The 23,368-nt window shown below is 45.3% G+C and overlaps 1 protein-coding gene across 5 annotated transcripts in view; it reads right to left on the bottom strand.

The window, feature by feature from the left end:
* LOC146074941 (uncharacterized) overlaps positions 1 to 23,368 on the bottom strand; it is a 104,880-nt gene that overhangs the window by 56,083 nt on the left and 25,429 nt on the right. For 2 of the 5 annotated variants that reach the window (XM_083183677.1, XM_083183678.1), the window contains exons 2-6: positions 18,205 to 18,467; positions 13,378 to 13,514; positions 6,997 to 7,315; positions 1,110 to 1,207; positions 259 to 352 (exon numbers count right to left, since the gene is read on the bottom strand). In XM_083183677.1, the coding sequence (XP_083039803.1) occupies positions 259 to 352; positions 1,110 to 1,207; positions 6,997 to 7,315; positions 13,378 to 13,514; positions 18,205 to 18,393 (837 nt within the window). In that variant the 5' untranslated portion in view covers positions 18,394 to 18,467. Of the gene's footprint in view, positions 1 to 258; positions 353 to 1,109; positions 1,208 to 6,996; positions 7,316 to 13,377; positions 13,515 to 18,204; positions 19,374 to 23,368 lie in introns of those variants that run through there. The other 3 variants (XM_083183675.1, XM_083183680.1, XM_083183679.1) reach the window with 3 other exon arrangements.

The following is a 23,368-nucleotide window of genomic DNA, read 5'->3' as shown; positions in this document are numbered from 1 at the left end:
CCTTTGTCTGCATACTCATCTCCATCATTAGCCTCAAGCCTCTAGTAGTATGTTGATTGAGTCCTCACTACTTATATTTAAGCTGTAATGTGTATTGAACTGTGGCGCTCTTTATTTGTACTATAAGTTTGTTATTTATTCAATGTTATGCCAAGTTTTGTCTCCCTGTACTGTTCCTTTGTACGGCGCTGCGAAACACTTGTGGCACCTTATAAATAAAATTATAATAATAATAATAATAGTGTCACTTGTTTTTACCATAGATATCTTCTGGTTCATCAACTCATTGGTGTGGTTGAAATTTTCTAAGGAAGATTTAGCCAACATCACTTCCATCTCCAGATTAATAATCCTGATGAGAAAAAAAACTCATGCAGGTCAGCTACCATCATTATTTTCAGAATGCGGTTTAATATTCCAGTCAGACTGAATTTTGGGATTTAGCAATGTCTAGACATGTCCAAAATTAAAGCGCCACTTGAAATGGCACATATGGCTGTAGTCATACACTGTCAAAATTCCAGAAATTATTAAATATCTATAATGCAAAAATTATATAAAAAAAAAACAGTTACCCGATACTGTTATTTTAAGTGCTATTTGTTCAGTGTGGAAATGAAAATCTGAATATACAGATGGAGTCGCTCCCATATCGGCAATGGACGAGCGAGCGTGTGAGAAGCTCGCACGTCCACGTCCTCCGGGGCACCAGCCACCAAATACCAGTGGATGGCGCGCTGGCGGAAATGTTAAAAATGGCCTCATCGGCTGCACCATAACAGTTTTTCAGATAATGTGACTCTGAGCTATATCTACAGCCACAATATTCAATTTATATTTTTATTTTAAATTGAATTGAATATAACTGTAGCCCCTACACATGGAGCACTGTAGGGTAATTTTCTAAGCGATCTAGTCAGATCGCTTCAAAAATGGACTGAAATCACCCCGTATCTTCCCCATAAGCAGAAGGCAGCATTTCATTTAATGATATGCTTTCAGAGGTGCACATGCTTGTTCTACCTTTGTGCCTGGTTTATCTAGTATTTTATAACATAATATGAGGGACAATGAAAACAGTGTAATTCAAATTAAACTAAAATACTAGCCTGTCCTGTAGTTCTCCCCGTTGTTTCTTGTCCTCAAAGCGTGAGACTTCCAGCCAGCCCTTCTCTTTTTCTAGCTGCGATATGGAGGTTTCCAATTGCTAGCAGATAAACCATAGTAATAATTACACAACTAAAACAGGACCCATATATGGACAGTGACTATGATGAAATCATCTCCTTGTATTATTGCATTTATATGATATGTGCACTCCACAAACATCTCACCATTTATGCAGCTCAAACCTCATATTATCAGTAAAATTCTATTATATTAAGTAATTCTGGGTACACGCCAGAACCACTTGGGCTCAATTCCCCCAATTTTGACACGTCTAACGACTGATTGTACGTTAAAAAAAAAAGCAGAATTGTACATGTTTTCAATGCGATTCCGATATGATGCAAGTCCCCACTGGTCGTTTGGTCACTTTGGAGATTTTATTTGCTGCACTAAAGATTCGTCATCTACATTGGTTTGGATACTGATCGTGTGCAGAGTGTGTACTCCAATTCAATCGTGCGACCATCATATGATTTCAGGAAATTGTTTCACGATCGTCGCACGATCATGGTTGTTCTGGTGTGTACCCTACATAACACACAAAAAAAATCTATACTATGTAGGTATATAGCTGAAATAACTCCCCAGTATACGCATGTATAATACACTGCGTGCACCTTTAGTACAGTATACCTTTGTTTACCAAAGTGTTCTTAAGAGTAAAGGTTGCATACATACGCTGCAATGGGGGAGCCGGTGCTGAGCGACATGCTTAAGCATGGATCGCTCAGCACACATCGCTGCACACCCGCGATGTGTGCTGAGCGAACCTTGTGTCCCTATTCTCTGGTGAAAGAACACTGGCGATGACTAGATTTTGACTGCATGCAGCCAAGATGTAGTCAGGCCATAGCGAAGCCTAACACATTACAATTGTATATAAAGTGACCGGTATAATAGAAAATAATAATAAAGAATGTGTAATGTAAAAATTTAGGATAGGTTTCATTGTTCAATCTTTCGCAAAACTATAAATGTACAACTAAAAAAGTAATCATTCCTATCTTTTAATGTGCTTAATATTATTTTGTACAAATATCTTGTTTTGTAATCATTTGTTACAATTTCTTTTTAGAGCTTAAAAACTGCAGTAAAGTGGAGAGAGAGTTGTTCTGTTAGTGCCTCACACATATCTGCTGCTCTCTCCTCTTTTCTAGGTGAAGGAGATCCTGACCATGGCCCTTATTCTGATTGACGCGGACTTTACCGCATACTTTCGGATCGCGTCTTTACGGCGTCTGCGCATGCGTGGCGAACGCAACGCGCATGTGCCACGCCTTGACTCCGTACCAGTTCGGCCAAATCCCGTACAAAACTGTTCCCCGCAATCATTCGGGAAATATGGGCGTATTATGGGCGTCATGCGGAATGTCACATGGGCGTAGTTTCAAAGTGGGCAAAACGGGGCGGAAACATGGGCGGACACGGGGGAGTACACTTATGTTGGGGGGCGTACATTCGGATAGCACTCCGAATGCACGCGATCAAAAAGGGAAGAAATGTGCGGTGTCCACAAGTGTACTATTGCTTTGCGGACACCACTCGTTCATGCGGTAGGCGAACGTACGCCTAATGACTACAAGCATTAACACCTGAACCCAATAGAATCTACTCCTTTACTCATTACTCACTAATAGGCCGCTTGTCAGTGCCTTAATTGAAACCATTGCACTTCAATTGCTGTAAGGGTTAATGTGTGCAATGCATGTGTTAGGCATGCTTGTAAGGATATATTGGCATCTAATTGATTCCAATTCCAAATAAGCAGTTTTTTATGAGGATAGGTAATTGAATAAGTGGGTCATGTGATGTCTTGCAGAAGATACTTAATAGTGGGTTGTTTGGCGTAAATACTCCGCTTACGGGCGGTAGCACCGCTTGGCTCCCGGTCGGATGCGGTATTTCCGAGCATACTCTGTAATACTCTGTAATACCGTGCAGAATCGGAGTGTTTCTCCCGCACACGCATGGTTTGTATGTCGTCCGTAAACACGCCCTGTTCTTAAAGAGTGAGTCCGTCCGAATGCGGAGGACCCGTGGGCGTTTCTACGGACGATGGCCGCATGCGGCAAAACACCGTAGCGTGCGGACCGCTCCGTAAGAATGCGGGAATATCCGCACCAACCAGAATAAGGGCCCCTGAGCTGTGTAACTGGTCAAAGTGCAGATATAGGGACACAAAATTGCTTTTTTTTTTCAATTGCTTTGTAGGATGATTTCCTAAGCACCAAAGCTATTAAAGACACATTGACCCAACTGCCCCAGTTTTCTATTTATAGCTGAAATTTAGTTCAAAACCAGTGCGATAAAAAATAGGGATAAAAGTAAAACAACAAAAACTTATCTGGGCTAGTAACTCAGGGGTACTGTAGATGTATGAAGCAGTGATAAGGGAGGATAAGTGATACAGGGGTAGATTTATCATTATGCTCATAAGGCTCCTTATGGACGCAGGTTCGCTTCAGCATTTTATCCTGGTAAAGCTCACCTGCAATTTGCCCTAATGTATGAACAGAGTGGTGTACGTTATGGGAGTGTGTTATCCCCTGCTGATGGGGATACGCTGCCTCCCATAAGGTATTGTGCGCTCCCGTCCGGCAGTGTTATCTGCGCAGGCGCCGGTTTCCATGACACGCAACGTGTCAAAGGCGCATGCACTGACCAGCAAGCGGCACTGACCATGAAGCAGGAGACCCGCAGCACCAGAAGAAGATGGCGATCCGGGATTGGGCTCCATAAAGAACGAAGCCCCACATCGCCGGATCATACATAAGGTAAGGCGCAGGTGCTCTTTTTAAAATAACGTTGCTGCGCTATCCCTCCTGCCCGCACCGCCGCCTGTTTAACACCTGCATCGCGGGTGTCATAGATATGGGAAAGCGCTATCCCCTGCCATAACGCATGGGGATAGCGCATTTTCCCCTGATCGATGTTTAATAAATCTACCCCACAGTGCCTGGTACTTTATCACCGGCCAATCAGCTCCTGACTGCCCCTTTTTATACCCAGAAACATATATATACCATATATACTCGAGTAAAGGCCTACTTTTTCAGAACATTTTTTGTGCTGAAAAAGCCCCCTCTCGGCTTATACTCGAGTGAGGGTCCCACTTGAGTCAATAAGTTTTCCCAGTTTTTTTGTTGTAAAATTAGGTGCCTCAGCTTACATTTGGGTCGACTTATACTCGAGTATATACGGTAACAGAAATGCGGAAGGTTATGACAAAAACATTTCATTCACTTGTTACCACTTTGGTTATTGGTATTATTGAAGTTTACATTAATATAGTTGAACTGGGAACTTTCAAAAGCAGCATTAACAAATGAGACATTTAGTAGAACCTCTATGGAGATGATGTATATTATAATGTGCTTAACATCCCAAGCAGCCATTTAGTGCTACTTGGGATTTTAAGCATATTTGGGCCAATTCAGACCCATCCGTTCAGGTCTGAATTCAGCCCCTTGACCAAAGGTGGGGGAGTTTGCACATGCTCATTTATGTGCATGTGCAAACCGCGGGAGCAAATAGCTTTGGCGAGATTCACCGTTGCCAAGCCACTCGCTCCAGAGGGGGCGGACAGGGGTGGAAAGGAGGCTGGAGCAGGGGAATGCCCAGCATTTTATGAGCACCCCCATGGAACTGCTGGGCATTTCCCTGGGAATGCAGGCAGGCCGATGCCGGCTCAGGGTGGGCAGCTGACATTGCATGACATGTCACATCACATGACATCGGCTCTCGCTCCCTTTTAGGCCATCTCCATCTAAAATTTAGTTTTCACTGACTTTAAGAAAAATAAAGAGAGAAAAATAATTACGTCCCCTTCAGCCGCATGTGAGGAGATGTGTTCTCGTACACGTCCCTTTGCATGCTAGCAAGAGGATGCGGGTGGCGGCAGGGGCAATCGATGGGGCAGCAGGTGGCACTGATAGCGTCCTGCTATGGAAAGTCGTTCACCCCCCAGTCAAGTGTCTGTGGAGCAGTGACAATATGTTCTGTGGAGGGCATTACACCACTCCATTCAACGCTTGGCATTGGCCTTTGTGATGTGAGGCTTGCATGCAGCTGCTTGGCCATGAAAACCCATTCCATTAAGCTTCCGCTCCACAGTTTTACTGCTTACATTGATGCCAGTGGTATTTCGGAACTCTTCAGCTATGGAATCAGCAGAGCATTGGCGAGTTTTACGCACCAGGCACCTTAGCACTCATTGGCCACACTGAGATTTTAGATTTTAGATCTGCTTCATGGCAGAGTTGCTGATGTTCCTTAATGCTTCCACTTTCTAATAAGGGTGCAGATGTATTAAGCTTTAACAAGAGATAAATCCAAGGGTGATAAAGAGAGATAAAGTCCAGCCAATCACCTGCTAACTGCCATGTTACAGGCTGTGTTTGATAAATGTCAGTAAGGAGCTGATTGAGTGGACGTTTATCTCTCCTTATCACTTTTGCATTTATCTCTTGTTAAGGCTTAATACATCTGCCCCAATATCACTAACAGTTGACCGTGGAATATGCAGCATGGATAACATTTCACAAACTGTTCTATTGCAAAGGTGGCATCCTATCACAGTACCACACTTGAAATCACTGATCTCTTCAGAAAGACCCATTTTGTATCACAAATGATTGCAATGGGAAACTGCATGGCCGGTGATTTTATACACCTGTGGCAACAGGTCTGATTGAAACACCTGAGTACAAAAATTAATTGGTCCGTCCAAATACAGTTGTCCATATAGTGTACATTCTCAATGGTTAGTATATAGACCCTTAAGATAAAAAAAACTCACTCTATAGGGCAGTATTCAATGAGAAAATTCTCCGTGCATGGAGAGCGTTTTATTTCGCTCTCCATGCACTCTCCGTGTTTTTGCGGAGATTCTCCATGTTTGGAGATTCTCCGTCACGGCACTTTATCCACTATTCAATGTGGCTGATGCTCGCCGTAACCCCTGCAGCGGAGGAGCGTCCGCGGCAGGGAGCTTTCAGGGAGCCGGGGAACGGAAGCAGCCAGAGAGATTAAAGTCTCCCTGGCTGCTCCAGAGGAATGTGGTGGGGAGGGGGGCTCCCCAGGACCCAGGCAGCACAGGCTGCCCCCCCCCCCCCTATAGCCAGCGGGGGACCCAGTATTCACTGCACCCGATCGTGCATATTAACGATCGGGTGCAGTGAATATATGAATATCTAATGAGCGGCTGGAGCGCTCCGGCCCCCTGCTGGCTGCACTGTGTAAAAAAAAAAAAAAATTAATTTTTTTTTTTTTATTAAATATATATTCATGTGCTATAAGCACATGAATAAAAATAACATGCCCCTTCACAGAAAAAAAAACCTGATTTTTTGACACCAAAATTAAAAAAAAAAACCTTTTAGTTTAAAAGTTCACATTCCAGCTCCCCATCAAAAGATGGAGAATTGCTACACGGAGAGACACGGAGAAAATCACTTAGAAAGACAGAGAATATTTCACATTGAATAGGGTTGCTCGCTTTTGGAGAGCAAAATACCCCGTCCAAGGCGAAAAAAGCAAAAATTCGCCATAAAACACAGAGAATTTTCTCATTGAATACTGCCCTATAGTGTTGAAGTGAAGCGGAAATATTTTCTGCTGTGCAATAAGAACAATTTTCTTTGAAAACTGTGGTTAGTGACTGCTTTGTGATGGAGAAGGAGAAATTCATTTCAACTTACCTCCCTGAGGAAATGCACACAATCAAATCTATGGGTTTTGTTTCTGGAAAAGTGCTTGTGTTAAAAGTACCCATGTAGTAATTGCACATTAAATATCTGTCTCATATAAAAACATCAGGCATCTTACTTTCTGCTTTAGAGCCAGTAATTCTATTTTAGCTCTGCTCAGTTCCAGTTCTTTGTCCCGCTTTCTGAGCTCCTCGGATTGCCCCTCCAGGTTTCCCTGAGCCGCTCTCAGGCGTTGTACGAGATCTGAACGTTTCTGGACACTTTCTGTCAGAGATGTCCTAAGGTCCATTTCTGATCCACTCCACCCCTTGCGGCTCAGTGTCCCCTCAAAGCCTAACCCCTCTAGAGACCAGGTGGAGGGACGAGACAGTGAATTCCTCCTTGAGACTGGAGGGCTGGAAAGATTTCTAACATACTCTGTACCGACTGGTAGTTTACTGTAATTACAGACAAAGAAACACTATGAAATGCAAAAACAATATCTAAAAGTATTTAAGCCGTTCATTAAATAACCAATAAATCCAAAATGTATGATTAATATAGTTTTAAAGGCTACACTTATACTGTATTCTTCAACATTTCTGTCACCTACAGTGAAACAGAAAGATGCAATTATTTTAATAGTGGTGATATCACAAATATACATTTTTACTGTGCATGGTTGGAATGGTTACATGAAAGTAAAGGTCCCCATACACTACCGCAATTTGGGCCAATTTCACCTGTTCCCTTGAGAAATTGGCCCACATCCGGTAAGTGTGATGTCCCCTCAGGTCCGTTGCGCAGGTCTGGCGAAAGGGGGGGATCAAGGGGGACAACTGTGACGGGCATCGACAATCTTAGGGGCCCCAGAGGCATGGCTGCAGCGTCAGTCAGGGCTGGTTTTGTCACTAGAGGTAGCACCTATCACAGCTTGTGACCATGGCAGAGCGAGTGACAAGCAGACCAATCAGAAGTGGGATGCTGCCGCCCTATCAGAAGGCGCGTTCATCTCCGGCACTGTGACTGGGCAACAGAAAAAGTGAGCAGTGCTTCGCTGTGTGACATGGCAGCGCAAGCAGGAACCCATCCTGTGTAACCCCTGCAGCAGAGCCGGCCCTAGTCTAATTGATGCCCTAGGCAAGATTTTGGCTGGTGCCCCCTAGCACCGGCACTAGTTCCACCTCTGACCCTGCTCCCCTTTCCCAGCACCATCATTTTGGTGCTCCTACCCACAATATTTTAAATAGAAACAGTGCACACATTTGGTGTGCAGCCCAAACAGGTGTGCGTTCTTGCTGAGAAGGGGCATGGCCACACAATAGTACCCCCAACTAAAATTATGCCACACAGTAGTGCAACTTTATTCACATTATATCATGCGATGGTGTCCCTTAGTCACGTTACATCACACAGTAGTACCACTTTACCTTATATACATTACTCTTCACATTATTCACATTATACCCTTAGAAAAAAATCCTGAGAAAATATTGTATTTTAAGCACCTCCATGGCCACACTGCAACCCAGCACAAAGCAGTGTGTGCTGGGCAGAGGAGAAGAGCTGCAGCTGCTGCTGTCACTTAAGGGGAGGGGGCCCGGGGCCCCCACTGGGCCTTTCCATCAGACTTTGGCCTGTGTAATTTGTACCCCCTACCCCTTTCTCTCGGCACTCCTGATAATACCACACAGTAATGCCCCTTACGCATTACACACATTATTAATGTCCTTATAAACATAATGCCCCTTACACATTATGCCAACCTTTGTTAATGCCATTCATACACATAATGACACCCATAATGCCCCTTACACATATGTTGCACATTATTAATACCCTTTATACACATGACACACATAATGCCCCTTACAAATATGTTGCACATTATTAATATCCTTATACACATGACACACATAATGCCCCTTACATATATGCCGAACACTATTGCACAACCAACTCACACAGCCGCTAACACTGTGACCTCTGCCTCTCCTTGGATAGAGATGTTTCCTCATACATCTTGCCTCAATAGGCCATGCAGCTCCTGGCCAGTTCTGCTAACATTGGGTGCCTTTTTGCTGAAAATTCGTCTTATTTGCATTGTTATGTGGCCAGGACACACAATGAGCTTCTGATGATTAAAATGATATGAGGCATGCCTATATTCTGTGTGCCACTGTGGCTGTACCTGCATACGGAATGCTATGTTACAGTGATTTCCATGAATACACTATTTCATATGCAGATACAGCCTCACTTACACACACAGAATATAGGCATGCTGTATATAATTTTAATCAGCAGAAGCTGCTGATGCCCCTAGACATTCCAAATGCCCTAGGCAATTGCCTAGTTTGCCTATGCCTAGGGCCGGCTCTGCCCTGCAGTGCTGGTGAGCAGGGCGGTACCTGCACTGGTAAGAGCCTGGAGCAGACAGCACCTTCCTTCGAGTTTGGTGTGCAGGTGTGTGTCAGCTGAGCACGGATGTTTTAACAAGCGGATGAAACGGAAACTGCACGTGCGCCGCACGGATCATCCAGCTCACATGCCCCCGCCCACTCGAGCTATGCAGCTGACTAAGCAGTCAGCAGCTCTGTGTACTGACTACCTGGGAATGTGCGCTGACTATCGAGAATGGGACTTTCACTGGGAGTAAGCCGGACCAGTGGCGGTATATCCTGTATGTGTGTCACATGTGACAGGTGGGGAGTGCAGGTGACAGGAAGACCTGCTGCAGCAGAAGGCAGGTCAGGTCAAGGGGGCATCCCAGTTAACCTGCATGCTACATGACCTGCACCGAGCACGGGTGTATATACTACATTGTACAGTCATGGGAGTCTATGAGGAGGGGAAACAAACAATGTTGTGCCTAGGGCGGCCTGACCCCTAAAACCGGCCCTGGCGTCAGTGATGAACGCTATCTGATGTATGTCCTGCCCCGGCCGCCTATACACTACTGTGCCGTGGCCAGCTGTTCTATCTGTGCCCAGCAGCCATCCACTCCTTTCGGCCATTCACCTGTACTGTGTATGCGCCCCAAAGTCCTAGAGATGTGTTTGGGATTGGGGCCCCCAGAAATCTCAGTGTACAGGGCCCCAAGACCTCTGTTGCCGGCCCTGCCGATGCGCATCAGACCTGAGCCGGGGTTGGGCAGGCATGCAGGTCCATCCTCTGACCTCGGAACCTCCTCCTGGCAGCGGGGAACAGGGGTCGCTAGCAATCCATTTTCTGTTTTCCACCTCACAGCTGGACTCTGGAAACCCCTAGGATGAGTACCCCACTTCGCCTTTTTTATGATGGTTTAACCATTTTTAATAAAGCAAATCATTTCACCCTAGCTGCTATCTGTGACCCAATTCATCCTTGCATTTGGAACAGAGAAAACTGAGGATTTACTGACACGTCAGCTTTACTCCGACACTTGTGAGTAATTGTAGAGGGGGGAACCCCCAAATCCATTACAAATTACACTTTATATGCACACTGTTATCAGAGTTATCAGCGACATTCCCCGTCTCATAAAAACCTTATTTATATACCGAGACTATTTCATTGTGTCAGTATTACACAAAGATCTCTATGCTTCCTCTTTTGCATGTACGGCTCCCAAGCAACTTCAAAGAAGAAATAGAGGAAATGTCCTGCACTAGGGGAGTGACATCCTATTTTTTCATAGTGCTCACACTCAAAGTCACAGAAAGGTACAAAACATTGACAGTGCTTAAAGGCGACAGGTAAAAAGATCGATAAATGGTCGACAGGTGTTTCTTGTATTTTTCAAATGTTTTCCTAACATAAATTGGATCAAATCTTGTATGTTTATTAATGTGTGGCCAACATCAGTAGAAATGTATACCCTTCCAGGCTTGCTATGCTCTTCATGTTTCAGGCAACGCAGCTCTGCTACCTCTGCACTCACTACAGGTTTACTATTCCCTGTAGCGAGTGCAGGGAATAGTAAAAAAGCAAATGTTGGGAAAACATTTGAAAAATACAAAAAAATCCTTGGCGAAAATTTGTGTCAACCATTAATCCATTTGTGTCAACCATATATTGATCTTTTTACCTGTCGCCCTTAAGCACTGTCAACCTTTCGTACCTTTCAACCATATGGTGTCGACCTATTGACTTTCTACCTGTTCATTGTAGATCTATTATTGGATACCCTACACTATCCCATATACAAAAACAATGAGGGTAACTATATTACAGCTATATATTTTAAAAAAAAAATTCCGTTTAGTGATTCTACTCCACTCTGAGATCAATATATAGGAGAACCATTAACGAGTTTTCAGCAACCACAGATATTTTAGTCTTTTATTGTTTTATTGTTGTTATTGTACTATTTAGTATTTTACTGTTGTTTTTATTTGATCAATTTAAATACAGGTTGAGTATCCCTTAAAATGCTCAGGATCAGAAAAATTTTGGATAACGGATTATTCTATATTTTGGAATATATTTACATTAGAATGAGGTATCATGAGGTATCTTGCATTTATGTTGCATAAACACATCAAACACATGAAATACACACACATATAATTTTATTTCTACATGAAACAAGGTTTTAAAACATGAAACAAAGGTTGTGTACAATCTCCGACACTGAATTTGACTGCCAAGCAATCCTTTTCTTGCACATATTTAGTGCCAGTTACATATCATGTCTCCAGTAGTGCCAGTTACAGATGTATTCAGTAGGTTTTTAGCAAAAATAAAAGTACATTTTGGAATAATTTGGATAACAGATACTCAACCTGTATTTGCATCAATGTTCATTAAATGACTTTGTAATGTGTAAAGTCCCCCATACACTAGTCCGACTTGTACTAAGGATGAGTCAGACCAGTCTGCCCTTGAGAGCCCTCAGCAGCTCCCAGGGAGGCTCGCTTACAATTTTGCTCTTGATGTGCCATTTTTACATGCAATAAATCGCACCGGGGTCCAGGCAGAGGAGTCTGGTCGGCGGGGTCTGCAGGGCGGGGGGCGGGCAGCTAAAAAGCACCCACAATGTGCCACTGATGGGTCCGATTCGATAGATTTAATGTGCAACCCGTCCAACCTCCCCACTCCAACCCGATATGCGCATCGAGTTGGCGGGGAAGTCAATCACATCCGTTGGGCTTGATTTCTCGGCCTGATCTGTCTGTCTGGGGTGAAATTGGCCCAAATCGGACAAGTGAATGGGCACCTTCACCTGGGACCTTATTCAGATCCATGGGTCCCTCAGCCAGCTGATGGCGTCGCAGGTAATCTGATGTGGTGTCCTAGGACACAGCACTGTATCACAAATACATGCACAAGGTGTCAATTTATAAACTGACGTCTCCTACTCTATTACCATATCTGTGCAACAGTCCAATCACATCTGAATCAAGCCCAGGCATGGACATTGTAGAAACCAGTAGATCTACATAGTGTTATATCCTGTCCTTACACTGGGATGCGGTTAATTTCCCGGCGGTCGGGATCCCGGCGGTCGAAATCCCGACACTGGAATCCCGACCGCCGAAATCCCGAAACTTTCTCCCTCCGTGGGTGTCCACGACACCCATAGAGGGAGAATAAAATAGCGTGCCGAGCGTAGCGAGGCACCGGGCCCGCTGCGTGGCGAGCGCAGCGAGCCCGCAAGGGGGGGCGATCCATGTCCCCCCCTTGTCGGGATTTCGGCGGTCGGGATTCCAGTGTCGGGATTCCGACCGCCGGGATCCCGACCGCCGGGAAATCATATCGGATCCCTTACACTACCCCTGGATTTGCAGACTTTTGCTCGCAGCCTCTTAGGGGTGAGATTGGGCAATGAGGGAGCAGGGACGACAACGCAAACGCTACTGCCATTGTCGGTGTTTATATGCTATTGCCATGGCAACACACTCCCTTAATTTAACTCAACATAGTGTTAAGAAGAAAACTGCATTAAGAAAACAAGCTATGGGGGCGATTCAGACCCGCTCGGTGTGAGTTTGAATAAGGCCCTAAGTATGTAACCAGCGCAAGCAGGAGTAGTAAAAGGGAAAAAAAAAATCTTCCCATAAATACTGTAACTATGTACAGTGCTAACGCTTACTTGCGTAGTGTATTTAATTGATAAGGGTGGTAGATATGCCTTAGCCAGTGGCCACAGTACAGTAGTTTGTGGTTCCACAGAAGTATTTTTTTTACAGCACTACGGAAAACTAGATGTGTTTGTCTCAGACAGGCTTCTGGGTAGATTTAGCTTTACTTTCTCTACTGCATTGTAGACAATGATAGAATCTGATTGGTTGCTACAGACAACACTGCTGCTTGTCTGTTCTAGAAGCTGTAGTGTATCTACCCCATTAAGTCATTGTATTTACCATTTCCCCCAGTAATAATACAGGCATGTAGCCTAACTCCGCACTTTACAGAAAGTGAACTGTATCAATACGACAAGGTTCAAAAATTGCTTTTACTTTTGATATTAATTTAATCTTAGTTATAATCTTTTTCTTTGTTCAGCAGTGCACTGAAATACCACATGAAACTGTACCTGCAGCATTCCAGGGAGTGGACGCCTCGCAGAGGACTCACAGACCTGGCTCTGTCTGTTATTCGTGGACTCATAGTGCCCCGGCTGTAATCTCTTCCCTGTCCTATCCAATTATCTGACTCGTAGTGCCCAGCAGCCTTATAGGGATCAAAACACATATTACATTACAAAAGCATATGATGCACAGAGAGAATACAATGTCAAGCCATTTCATCCGTACTTACTGTATCATAAAACTCACTTAGAGGGAAACTGCGCATGGGCAGAATCCGCCCAGCAATTGCATCGCTATATTGCGAATGCCTGACTGACAGGCAAATGTGCTTGCGGAGAGGGACAGGGGTTGAAGTGACCAGCATTCAGGAAAACCGGGGCGCGTCTACTTCTTTTCCTGGATATGGCGAGGCCTAGTACTGCGTCTTCAATGCAATTTTACTTGGCCTTGCAAAGCCCCCTGCAGCTGGAAGCCTGGGTAAAATCAGACTTACTCTGGCTGCAGTCGTAGATGAACATTGTGACAGGAAGTACAGGAAGGAGCAGCTTAGCATATATATACGATCCAAACTGAATGACGGCCTAAAATTGTTAATCAGAAAATTATCAAAAATACATTCAGCATCCTTCTACACACATCAATTTAGCAGCATACATACAAGGCCTTATTCTGGTTCACACGCAAAGCTGCGTAATTCGCAGCTTTGCGTGTGCTTTAAGCGCTGCCCCCATAAAAGCCACCCCCCCCCCCCCCTCACATGCAGAGGAAATCATTCGATGGTCGATGACTATCGAATGATTTCTAAGGTGCATGCAAATCTAAGACAGTGCTTAGACATATGTTTGAAGTCATTATTTAATGAACATCAGGGAGGCCTGTACCGATAGAAGCCTGTGTCCATCTATTCTAAGGAACATCTGTTCAAAGGATAGCATACATTTAAATAATATCTTCGATGTTATACCAATGTTAAACCGAAGGAAAACTGAAGGCAAACAATCTATCCATTCATACAACGGATCACTGAACAAATTTACCTTCCCCTCTCAATATGCATCTCCTGACTGTAACCTGGACCATCAGTAACTTTCCAAGTTTCATGCAATTGTTGGTATTTATTTCTGCTCATTGTACATACCTTTCATTGCACATAATACCCGTAAATTAATTTGCTTAGAACTAATAATACTTTAGCCTTTTAACTGACAGCATCCTCGCTAAACTAATCTTTTTTATATAATGTCATAGAATTATTTTCAAAATCTTCTCATCCTACACTACTCCTACAACTATCCCCTCTGTGCACATTTCTGCTTCCATCATTCACTCCCCTTAACACTCATGAGCTTTTTACTTACATCTCTACATGCACTTTAACATCCAAAACCTGCCACAACACAAAATATTCACAAGCCTCCACTAACATTTATTTAGCTCTTCTGCTTTTATTAGCTGGTGATATATCCACAAATTCAGGCCCTAACCACCTCCACACTCACATTCAGCTGAATCAAAACAATGTAGAAATCTAGCCAACCTCATAAATGTCACATGTATCCCATCACCCTCCAAGTCACAAAAAAGTGTCTTACAAAATGCATGCTCTGTTTGCAACAAACTAACAACATCAGTCCACGGCCTCTTCTCTGGTAACTTCAATCTGCTGGCCATTACAGAAACCTGGCTCACACAATCAGACACCGCTTCCCCTGCAGTACTATCACATGGTGGTTTCCACTTCACACACACCTCCAGGCCTGGTAACAGTAAAGGAGGTAGGTATATCACTGTCCCAGTTGTGCACACACATGGTCCTACCACTGGTTCCATCACTCACATTCACTCTGTCAGGCTTTTCACCCCTTTCTCTCTGCGTGTCGCAGCTATCTATCGCCCACCTGGGCTTCCCAAACAACAATTTCTGGAAGATTTCTCTGCCTGGCTCCCCCGCGTCTTATCTTCTGACATCTCCACTATCATCATGGGTGATTTCAATATCGCTATCGACAGCCCACTTTCTCCTCATTCCTCTAAACTCCTCTCTCTGACCACCTCTCTTGGCCTCACCCAATGGTCTGACTCCTCTACACACAAGGAGGGCCACTGCCTTGATCTTGTATTCACTAGGCTATGCTCTGTTTCTGAATTCTCTAACACTCCTTTCCCTCTCTTGGATCACAACCTTATCACCTTCTCAACCTCCTCAATTTCTCCAAACTCTATAATACCTAAATCATGCAAGCCTCCTCTAACCCGCAGAAATACTAAAGCTATTGATTTACAACAACTTTCTACCTCTCTGCAACAACTGCTCTCACCCATTTGTACCCTTGCCTGTCCTGAGACAGCTGTAACCCACCTGAACCAGACTTTACAAACTGCCCTTGATGAAGCTGCTCCAGCTACTCCTCACAATCCACGTAGGCTTAGATGGCAACTGTGGCACTCTAAACTGACAAGACACCTGCAAAAACTATCATGTAGATTTGAATGTCAGTGGCGTAAATCTCAAAATCCAAGTGACTTTGTCACATTTAACCCCTTCAGTGGTGGGTTTTTCTGGGACAGGAGTACATAAATAGGACAGGTTTTTCCTGTCCCAGAAAAACCGTCCACTGATGGGGTAGATGATTCCCAGCGCCCCTCTCCCCTCCTGTGAACCTCCCCAGCCCCTCCGCTCCAGCAGTCTTTAGTGGAGCTCCCCTGCCTCTGCGGCCGCTGCCAATCATACAAGCACACTGACCGGCAGCAGGCGGCAGGCTCGGGATGCTCGGGGCAGCTCAGGAAGACACGGGCACCCGAACACCTGAGCGATCCCGAGTCCCCCGAGCTGTGCCGAACTTCCCTGAGCCTGCCGCCGTCTGTCCCAAAGTAATGGCGGCTGTAGGGGAGCACCGGCGTAAGATCGCCGGAGCGAAGGTGAGGGGGGGGGGGTTTACTACAGTGGAGGTGGGGAGGGAGCTGCCTGGTGGGGGTCGCTGGTGAGGTGTTGTGCCAGTGGTGCACACCTGCAGGCACCACTGGCGTACACCTGTAGATTTGTGGCATGGCCGGAAATTTTCCAGGACTGCTCACTGCGGAACCGCAGCGTGGCCCGGAAAATTTCCGGGACTGCCACTGAAGGGGTTAAGACTACCTGGACTATCTGGACACTGCTAAACAAACTTATTTTCAATCTCTCATCTCTTCTCATGCCACCAACCCCAAGCGACTTTTTAATAAATTAAAATCACTTATTTACACCCCCTCACCCTCCCCACCGGCTAATATCAGTGCACAAGAGCATGCTTTCTTCTTCAAGGACAAGATTGATAAAAATCCAAGATGAAATTGCATGCTCTTCTTCAGCCAGTGACTTGCTTACTTCCTTTCCTGAGCCCTTTGCCACTTTCTCCTCATTTGACCCCACAAGTGAGGATGAAGTATCAACACTCTTCTCATCCTCCTACTCCACTAACTCCCCTCTTGATCCTATATCCCTACAAGTCAGTAAAGCTCTGTCTCCCGTGCTTATCCCAAGCTTAACTAAAATCTGTAACATCTCTCTCTCTACTGGCATATTTCCTTCTCTGTTCAAGCATGCACTTACTACTCCCACTTCAAGATCTGCGTCTCTCATCCACACTCATTACTCGCTCCCACTTACACTTGCAGGATTATAATGGCATACAATGCGACCGATGCGGTGGACCCGATTTTACATAGGGAACAATGTTAAATGGGCCAATGGACCCGATTTTTCATTGTATACCCACCCTGATGGGTAATTTACATGACAAGGGGCGGCGGTACGCGTCCTCCGACCTTTTCATAACCCCACTATCCACGTCGGCGTGGAGTTGATGTTATATTGTGTGGTGAGCGTAGCAAGCCACCGAGCCCGAAGCGTGGCGAGCGGACGCATAATACCTGTGAAGTCATGCGCGTTCCCTCGCGGGGATCGCTGCGCTCGCCACGCTTCGGACTCGGTGGCTCACTGCGCTCGCCACACTATATAAAATCAACTCCACGCCGACATGGGGGTATGAAAAAGTCAGAGGACACGTTCATCATGGGGTGGCGGTAACAATAGGGGGCCATTTGACCCATCAGGGTGGGGAAAATTGGGGTCTGGGGGGGCATTTAACATTGGGGCCAATGTAAAATCGGGTTTCAGGGACCATTTTACATTGGTTCCAATGTAAAAATCACATAGATCGCATCGCATGCGATTTGGTTGCATGCAATGCGATCAACGCGATTTTTTGGGACCCGATGGATACAATTTCCATCGCTGGCGCCGTGCTAGGAAACAAGTACCCTCAAATCTAATGCGCATATCAAAACAAAAATGTTGCGGCGGCCATTTTCCCAGCAATTTTACTACTGCGCATATGCAAACACGTGGAAAATGGTAGCCACACCATTTTCCGTGTGATTTCCATAGATCTTCTACCATTTGTGCGGTACTCCAGAGGGGTATGTATTCAAACAATGGGTGCAGTGTGGGCCCCCTGTACTCAGGGGCCCGTGTGCACCACACACACTTCACCCCTTATAAATATGCAATTGGAACCATTGGCCTAAAACATATTGCTTATTGTTTGTAACCGTCACTAATGAAACTGGCCCTATAGCAGGGGCTTGTATGGGAGGGAATACAGTTAGGAGCTGATTGGTCATTTATCACTCTACATTTTATCACTTTTAAAGCTTAGTACATCTAGCCCCATAATGAGTCCATGCTTTTCAACTTTCATCACACTTTTTTCTATATGCTTTTGTAGACAGCAAATTAAAAGAATGAAAATAGATTTTTAAAATGTTGAGTATATTAAATGATATATCCAAACCTCTATGCTCCTTTCCAGCTCCGACAGGCCGAATGCTCTTGTTGATTCCAAGCCATGCCTGTTACTCCCAAGATCTTTGGAGAACCATTTGGGAGACCTCCTGCCAATATCCATGTGCTGTTGATAGCCGTCATTGAGGCCATAACGTGAGGGCAAGCTGATATATCCATTACACACCTGGTATGACATTTCCGAAGTGCAAAGTTCCAGGAAGTGTGATCAGGTACATGTGTTTAAAATTTGGGATGTAAAAACCCTTTGACCTGTAAAGATAAGCAATATATTATAAAAATCTTAATAACTATAAGAAGTCTTAATTGCACCTACTGGTAGTCTTTTGTCTGTGACTTTATGCAAATACCAATACAAACACCTTCCCTTGTGCACATCTGTGCACCAGAACTCACCAGGTACTGGCGAGTGGATCCTTTAGACACCACCATCAGCTGCCCCATAGCAGGTGCCGTTTCTCCATCTGTTCATGGCCCCCTTTGTGCATTGTCAAGCACCTACTGTATGTATGCAACCAATTTCACTGACATGCCTGTGACAGGGTGGACCATCTCCATGTGTGTGCTTAGACCCCGCCCTTTTACAGACCAGAAATGCTGCCTACACTTTCAATACACTTTTTCCTGCATGTGCCTGAAGTTAAAACAGCAATGCTGCATGGACATAGGGGGTTATTCAGACCTGATCATAGCCCTGCATTTCATAAGATGGAGGATTATCGATTGACTGCTTGTGAGTAAGGATTGTAGCGTACATGCCATAACTACCGAGGGTGCAGCTGCTATGGGGCCCGAGCTGTCTCAAATGCCCGCAGCTCCCCCTGCACCCACACACCACAGCAACAGTCAACGGGCCAGTGATAATCAAAAGACACCTGACCCCGCTCCCCCCTTGCGGCATGGAGAAGGATCAGCATTGGCGGGAAGGTGAGATGAAAACAAGGGGTGTACTAGGGGGGTACGGCATCGGCAGGGAAGGAGGGCAGTTGGATGAGTGAGCAGAGTGGAGCAGGGTAGGAGAGAAAGACTCCGGTGAGAAAGGAGTAGGTTAAGTGATTTTAAATATCAGGGCAGCAGCACAGACGGGACGCCAGCACTCAGCGTTCAAGGCCCCATCCACTGACCGCAGCACTTGCAGTCAGTGGACGGAGTCTCTAATGCTGAGCACTGGAGTCCCGTCTGTGCTGCTGTCGGGGCCCTGATATTGTGTTTTCATCAGACAATAAGGGGTTTTCTAAAGTAACATAACATATTAATAAATGTAACATATCTTATTTATTTTGTCATTATTACATTATTGCACAATTATAGATTTTAGATCTCTACCACTCCCTGTCTCTCTCTTCCCATCGTTTTCCCTTCTCTCTCCCTCATCACTGTCCCTCCTTCTTTTTCTCTCAGTTGCTATCCTTCCTTCTGTCTCCCCATTGCTGTTGCTCCTTCTCTCCCACCCATCACTGTCCCTCTTTCTCTCCAATCTATGGGCTGTATTCTGGTTCCCTCACAGAGGCAAATTCCTTCTTAAATGGACAAAACCATGTGCACTGCAGGTGGGGCAGAAGTAACTTGTGCAGAGAGAATTAGATTTGGGTGGGGTTTTACTTCAGTAAGATCTATATTGCAGTGTAAAAATAAAGCAGTCAGTAATTTCCCTGCACAGAAACAAAATAAGTCAGCCAAATCTAATTCCCTCTGCACATGTTACATCTGCCCCAGATGCAGTGCACATGGTTCTGCCTATTTCAGAATGAATTTGCCTCTGTGAGTGAACTAGAATAAGGGCCTATGTCCCTACTTTTTTTCTCACCATCACTGTCCCTCTTTCTCTCTCTCCTGTCGCTCCTTCTTTCTCTCCCCGTCACTGTCCCTCTTTCTCTCGCTCCAGCCTCTATCTGTCCTTCTCTCTCTACCCCATCACGATCCCTCCTTCTCTCTTTCCCCGTCGCTGTCACTCCTTCCCTTTCTTTATGTTGCTCCTCCCCTTTCTCGCCATCACTGTCGCTCCTTCCATCTCTCTCAATTGCTTTCGCTCCTTCCCTCTCTCACCGTCGCTACTTCCCTCTCTCCCCATCGTTGTCGCTCCTTCCCTCTCTTCCCGTCGCTGTTGCTCCTTCTCTCATAAAAGCTGAAAAAGCTGCATTTGACCAGCGAAACGCGCCGGTGAGGGGGCATATCACAAAATTTGCACCTATCCAGCAAACCTAGATGAACTTGGCAAGAATTCCCCAACTGATTTGCTAACCATCAACTCTGAAAAACACAGCATTCTAGTGAGGACACTGGTACATTGCTTCACTCCAGTGGCAAATTCACCAACGCCATTGCTGCAAAATCAGGACACCAGGATTGTCTTTTGTGAGTAGACTCCAGCGGACAGTACCGTCATCCGCAAAATTGAGAGAACTCACATACCAACTACCAATTCCTCCAGTGGTGAGATACACTCTATATCAGCCAAAAATACTTAATTGTTACAATGTCTTGATAATAACAGAGGAACTATTGTGCCCAACCCATTGTGCCATTCCACCTTGCCAATGTGCTGTTTATTTCAGACTCATCTCTGAATTATCATTTATACATTTTTTCTTGCTATACACATTTTAATTGTTTTCAATGCTTTTTTAATAAAATAATAATTATTATATAGACCGTCCCGCTAGCATATATATGTGAAAATATTGTAAAAACTATAAACTGTAGGGCTGCTTTTTCTCCTTTTTATATTTCCACTGGGGCAGGGACTGATGTGAGTGTTGAAATATTCTCTGTAAAGCGCTGCGGAATATGTATGCGCTATATAAGAAACTGTTAATAAATAAATAAATATAGTGGTCATGAATCGCTCAGCATCCCTAAACAATCCTGGTGAATAAACAAACAAATATTCTCCCTTTTAACTGTAGCAGCCTAAATGAGTGTCAAGATTTCCTTTTTTACCCACTGTAGGGACAACTTTATAAATTAGACATTATTATTTTCAACATATAATTTTAAATTGTGTTGTCTGTTAACCAATTTTTAGAAATTAATATTGTCACACCGGTACATTGAGCTGTAAGAACTGAGTGGCCTCCAACCACGCTCACGCAATTTCTACCCTCCCAGCAGTCCTCTAACCTTCTGCGGCCAAAGACTTTGCCTATAGCAGACGCCTTTCCAGGGCGAATTAGGTCCGCCCCGTACTCAGATGCCCCCAGGTCTTCCAAAAGACAAAGTGGCTATTAGAGGCTGGGCATGGGAAATTGTACACAGTGAGGCGTAGTCAGAAACCCACAGTCTGAAAACACAGCAGCACACAAGATGTGCTAATAAAGATAATAACAGAGCTGAGCGCAACAATGCAATGGGTGTTATAAGCAACTAAACAAGAGACTGTTTGTAAAGACAGATGCAACAATGCATAAGGTGTTATAAGCAACTTATGTAAACACTTGGAGACTACGCCCGGCCTGAGTGGAAGCTTTACACCAGGATCTGGGCCACAGTAGAGCTGTGAAGAACTGGAGAAAATGGCAGTGTCTCTGACACACAGGTTCAAACAAAAGCAAGAACACTCAACAGTGATTTGGGGAATGAGCAGCCAAAGACTAAAAGGCCATGCAGCCAATGAGCAAATGATTATTAACTGAGTGCAGCTGCAGTAACCTAAACCTTCCTGGACAACGGGAGACGCCACCTGCACCTGGTGTTCCCAGTTGCCAGCAGCTCTGAGCACCCAGCGTCAGCCTGTTGCTAGGCACCAGGCGGGAACCAGAAAGAGGGGGGAGGTAGCAGCGCTAAAATGAAGCAAATAAAAGAATTGGATGATCTTTACAACAAACATTTTACTGAAATAGATACATAAAATAAGACCATATAAACATATATATTAAAATAGTCGACATAAATAGCACAATAAATGAAAGCCCATTGCCACACAAATATATAGCAGTAGGAGAGTCCGTTCCTATTTTGCCCGGATAAGGAGGGGGGGGGGGGGGGGATGGGGGGTAGTTTGGTGGGTATAGTTACCACTCCACACTTGGTTGGTATAATTGTCCTGAGGTCCACGTGGTCGGCCCAAGATGGCAAAAATCACCGAAATCCACTGGAGTTTAGGTCTAGGACAGTTCTGTAGATAACCTCAGGTACCTGGGTATTGTGTGTGGTAATATTCCAGATGGTGATGTCCCCAGTTGGTAGAGAGGGGCAAAGAGGTTTTCTCCTGGGCTGGTCCGGACTGCGATCCAATATGATGATGGTGGCAAAGGGGCAACAGCACTCCAGGCGGGAACCAGCAGCAACTACATTCGGCGTCTGCTTGTTGTTAGGCGCCGGGCGGGGATCAGCAGTACGTGCGCCTGGCATCTTCCGGATACCAGGCGCCAGGCGCAGGGCTGCCAAGAGAAATCCTGGGCCCCGGTACAACAGCGTCACGGGGCCCCCCTGGAGTGGCGAGCAACAGAAAAGAGGTGTGGCCATTAAAGGATATAGGGGTGTGTACCACACCATATACCCTTTATGCAACACAATAGTAGACCCCTTATACTTGCCCCTTACACATTATGCTACACAAAATTCAAATCGATTATTTGCCGCCCGTTCGCATGCAGCAGTGTGGACAGAAGCATGGGGTGGTGGATATGGGTTGCGCCCATGGAAATAAGGGGTCGTGGCCACGGATGGGCAGATAGCGGCAGGGTCCCTGCGGAGGATGGGAACTAGGTAATAGCTCCCATCCTCCGCAAGGACCCAACTGATGTCTGCCCATCCGTCACAGGGACCCTCTGCCCCCCTGCGCTGCCCAGACCCCTATGCCATACAGCAGGGGTGGCCAGCCCACGGCTCCTCTCTCCAAGATCTGTGGCTGGCACGATCATCCCCATTTGAAGCGCCGCCTCTGGAGTATAAGGATCCCAAGCTCACACACGCAGCAGGGAAAGCGGCAACAGTTCTGGCAAGAAGCAGCAGATGCCACTACTTGCAGTATCGCCCAGCTGAGCTGCCGGGATCTGCTGTGTCCCCCAAAGCTACAGATTCGGCACCAAGAGCAGCTGCATTGTGATGGCCAGCGGTATGTGCACCTGGAGGGAGAGGGGGGATTGTGTCCATTAAACCTCTTTAATCTCATGTGATCCTGGGCAGTATGGTCCCACCCAGATCGCATTCCA

The sequence above is a fragment of the Crinia signifera genome, chromosome 4, assembly GCF_055691185.1.
Source record: "Crinia signifera chromosome 4, ASM5569118v1, whole genome shotgun sequence".
In the NCBI taxonomy this organism is placed as follows: Eukaryota; Metazoa; Chordata; class Amphibia; order Anura; family Myobatrachidae; genus Crinia; species Crinia signifera.
The sequence above is the reverse complement of the archived record's forward strand: the minus strand, read 5'-3'. Positions and strand labels throughout refer to the sequence as shown.